Here is a 4283-nt window from a genome sequence, read left to right on the forward strand (position 1 = left end):
TCGGCGCTAAAACTAACTCAAAGTCTTGCGATCTCGAGACAAAACTGCCGCTCCTATTCACCCAATCCTCCTCTGCAGCCCAGATGAGAAAACTGCGAGGGCAGCCCTCTTCACTCACCGCCTGGACCGAAATCCACCATCACGATTGGAGAGAAATCCCTCGCCGCACCCACGATCGCCGCAAAGATCCCTCCCTACGTCGCCACCGTCCATAATTGCCGCCTTACCCGAAGGAAGAACGTTGCCGCCAGTCGAAACCTAGGTTTCAAAAACCAAGGTTGCACCGAGAATCTCGGATCTCCTTCTTGTGATATTACGTGGGAAGTTATTCCTAAGAATGTGGAGAAAATTGCTGCACATATTTTGTTTTTGATTTTTGATTTTTTGGTTAAATTTCTTTTCTTTTTCTTTTATTTGTGAATTGACCATTTTGTCTTTCTCAAATATTTCAGTTCAAATGTTTTTTAATATTTGAGGGATATTTTGATAAAATTTTTCTGGTTTGGCTGACAAACTCTCTTCTTTTAATAATAGTATAGATGAGTCATTTTGTTTTACGAGACATTGACAAAAATTCATCAATCATATTAAAAACCATTTAGCCCATTCATAATAGTAGAACTATGCAGACAATGTTTTGGAAAAAGAATAAAAAATGTCGTTATTTTTGAGATAAAAAAAAAAAAAAACTTAAAATGATGATGATGTTAAATTTGCTTTTTTATAAGAATAATTTTTGAAGAATGACCAAAAGACGATCGTAATCTTTAGGCATTTTTAAAATGATGGTGTTTACATTTTCTTTACCTACATTTTCTTTTACATTCCTCTCGTCACGTCTCCCTCTTATGGGCCTATGGGGTTTGAGCACCACAGCTACATCTAATAACCATGACCGCTAATTGGTGCTTGTTAGAATACAAAGGTTTTGTGGAGAATCCTGATATTATTTTAGGATGTTCTCTTTATGCTTATTGTAATTTGGGGTTCAGGCTCTACGTCCCCCCCTTGTATTCTGCAATTTCATTAATCAAGGCTTGAGGGCAGCCGCACCAGCCCCCTTTCAAAAAAAAAAAAAAAATAACCATGACCACTCACCTCACTACATGGAGTCTTCTTTCACCACATTAGGTTCACCTTGTTGCTCCCTCGTTCGGCTTTATTTTGGAAGGGCTGGGTTTGCATATATATATACTAGCATTTCCTCACACATGCTCTACATGTGCAAGTTATTATTATTTTTTTTTTAGAAAATAAAAAAGAAAATAGTTAGTTATTGCAGAGAAAAGATGATGGGGAGAGAAAACTGGATTGTGGATACTTTTTTTGTTTATTTTTTTAATACAAATATATTTTGTAAATGTCTTAATTATCCTTCTGATTTAATTAATTCTCAAAGTTTATTAATCTTCTAGGGTCATTTCTGTCAGAATTCTAGATTTTGGCTAACAAACCCTCTTCTCTTAATAATAGTATAGATATATATATATATATATATATATATCAGTCCGGCTACACTAAGGATGTCCTTAGTTTTTCTTAGGTACGAATTTCCAATTTTCACCCACTTTCTGATCAAATTTTCACATCTTAACCGTTCAGTTTTTAGGTCCTAATGTATAGATCACCTCTACAAAATTTCAGCCAAATTGGTGATCATTAAGGCATCCAAAACTGCAAATTACAACAATGTAAACGAACGGTTCCGGTTCGACAGATTCGGTTCGTTCGTGTAAATTGCAGTTTTGGACGCCTTAACAATCACCAAATTGGCTGAAATTTTGTAGAGGTGATCCATACATTAGGACCTAAAAACTGAACGGTTAAGATGTGAAAATGTGATCGGAAAGTGAGTGAAAACAGTAAATCCGTTCCATAAGAAAAACTAAGGATATCCTTACCTGAGAAAAATCCTATATATATATATATATATATATATATATATTTTTTTTTTTTTCTTCTTCTTATTATTTTCTATGAAACTTTTCTCACATCCATAGTTACTTCAACTCATACACACATGCAATAGAATAACGTGAGATTATGAATCTAATTGAAATCTGACAAGAACATTGTATCTCAAAAGACAGGGAATTGTGTTAATTTCACAAATAGCCATCAGAAACATGACTCATCGACTAAATAGGCCTGCCAACTTGAAGATTAATGCACAAAGATGAATTAGTGAGAAGTCAAATATTTTTCTTTTGGTTGGAGCTAAAATAGGGACCAATATTTTATCATCTTAGAGGGCCATACACTAGCTAGCTAGAGCTTGGACAATTAATTTTGGCCTAACACATTAAATTTTATGAGGTATTTATAAATAAGAGTCATACGTACCAATGTGCACTATATATATAGCACATTCTTCATCTTTATTTGTACTTTTACTTAGTTGTTGTTAAATTTGGGATCATCAATGGCCGCCACACTTCGTGAAGTAGCTATAAAGGCATTGTGGGTGTACTTTTCTGTTTTGTTGTTGTTCGTTTCATCGAATATGCATTACTTGGTTGATGGGGCATCACAAGTTCCTTGTTACTTCATATTTGGAGACTCGTTATCCGATAGTGGAAATAACAATGGGCTTTTGACACTGGCCAAAGTCAATTATCGTCCCTATGGCATTGACTTTCCACAAGGTCCAACTGGAAGGTTCTCCAACGGACGTAACTTAGTCGATATTATTGGTTAGTATCTTAATTTGTAAAAATTTACATAATTATGTTAGTTTACTATTTATAGCCCTATATATAATTTAGTTATGGGATTGAAGGAAGGTCTTAACTTAAATTTGAAAAGAGTATTCTGGTTCAAATTAAGTTCTTTTGTGCTATTTAGCTAGCAATTAAGAATGTCGCTTATTATATCATCATGCTAACATATCCTCATTACAGCTGAACTACTAGGTTTTGATGATTATATTCCCACTTTCGCGGCTGCAATAGGAGGAGAAATAACAAAAGGTGTAAATTATGCATCTGGTGCAGCTGGTATCCGTGACGAATCTGGACGTAACCAGGTATGAGTACTAACTATTTGATACACGTTCATTTCCTGAAAATATTAGAGGTGTACGTAAGAATAACTCTCCAAAATATGTAACTTGATCATTTTGCTGTATTTTCAGGGAATGAGAATAACCTTGCATAAGCAATTGATAAATCACCAAATCATAGTCAATAAGCTTGTTGCCAATGGTTCACTCACTGCAGATTATCTAAGCAAGTGCATATATTCGATTGGGATAGGCGCTAACGATTACATTAACAACTACTTTATGCCAAAACTCTACCCAACTAGCCGCTTATATACTCCAAAGCAATATGCAGATGTTCTTGTCGAAGAATACTCTCAGCAATTACGGGTTAGTACTCAACTTTAATTCCGATCCATTGTCATTCTTGTTTTACTGTAGAACTTACTAAAGCTTTTCTAATGATGGTAGACTCTGTACAAATCCGGGGCAAGGAAGATGGCCCTTATTGGACTAGGTACGATAGGTTCCACACCCTTCGAAGTGGCAATGTGTGGCACAAACGGCACCGTATGTGTTGATAACATCAACAATGCTGCCCAACTTTTCAATGCAAGGCTTAAATCACTTGTCACTGATCTTAACACAAATCTAACAAATGCTAAGTTCATTTACATAGATTATTATGGAATTGGACTATCCAGTGCTGCTTCATCTCCTCCTGGTAATTAAATCTTCTTTACTTTCTTTTCTTTGCTGCTTTTTGGCTAAATTTAATTATGCATGTGTTTTGAATTAAAAATTCATATTATTTCACAATTCTTTGACTCTCGCTAGATTAAAGAGGCTGGGTTACAATATAATATTTGAGCATATCACCTCTAATTTCAGAGACATTCATGGATATCCATGAAAACTTTAATTTGTGATTAATTAGCATGTTGTCTTTTGAATCTCAGGTTCTGTTAATTACACTGCACCATGCTGTGAAGTTGAAATGAATAGTACGACGGGGCTATGCACCCCGTTCAAGACCCCATGCCAGAATAGAACTCAATATGCATTTTGGGATGCTATCCATCCTACTGAGATTTCAAATGTGGTTATAGCAGCAAGAGCATATAATGCTACGCTACCTACTGATGCTTTTCCATATGATATTAGTCACTTAGCTCAAATGTAATCCATCATATAATATAGAACATACTAAGAGAATGAAACCCCTGCTTGTGGGAACAAAAATTAAATAAGAGAGGTTCATCTTTTCATCAGTACTTCTAAATCAAATTTTTATAATTTTAGA

General features: G+C 35.0%; 1 protein-coding gene across 1 annotated transcript; it reads left to right on the forward strand.

Annotated features, from left to right (window-relative positions):
- Window positions 1–2409: 2409 nt before the first annotated feature.
- On the forward strand, window positions 2410–4283 carry LOC133712723 (GDSL esterase/lipase At1g29670-like). Its single transcript, XM_062138825.1, has 5 exons — window positions 2410–2693; window positions 2901–3025; window positions 3134–3370; window positions 3452–3704; window positions 3940–4283. The coding sequence occupies exons 1-5, from the start codon at window positions 2423–2425 to the stop codon at window positions 4161–4163; spliced, it is 1110 nt and encodes a 369-aa protein (XP_061994809.1). The 5' UTR covers window positions 2410–2422; the 3' UTR covers window positions 4164–4283.

This window comes from Rosa rugosa, chromosome 5 (genome assembly GCF_958449725.1).
Source record: "Rosa rugosa chromosome 5, drRosRugo1.1, whole genome shotgun sequence".
Taxonomy (NCBI): Eukaryota; Viridiplantae; Streptophyta; class Magnoliopsida; order Rosales; family Rosaceae; genus Rosa; species Rosa rugosa.

Coding starts and splice junctions, on each gene's coding strand:
- LOC133712723 (XM_062138825.1), top strand. CDS start 2,423: ATGGCCGCCACACTTCGTGAAGTAGCTATAAAGGCATTGTGGGTGTAC. Junction 2,694..2,900: donor TAACTTAGTCGATATTATTG/GTTAGTATCTTA, acceptor TCCTCATTACAG/CTGAACTACTAGGTTTTGAT. Junction 3,026..3,133: donor ACGAATCTGGACGTAACCAG/GTATGAGTACTA, acceptor CTGTATTTTCAG/GGAATGAGAATAACCTTGCA.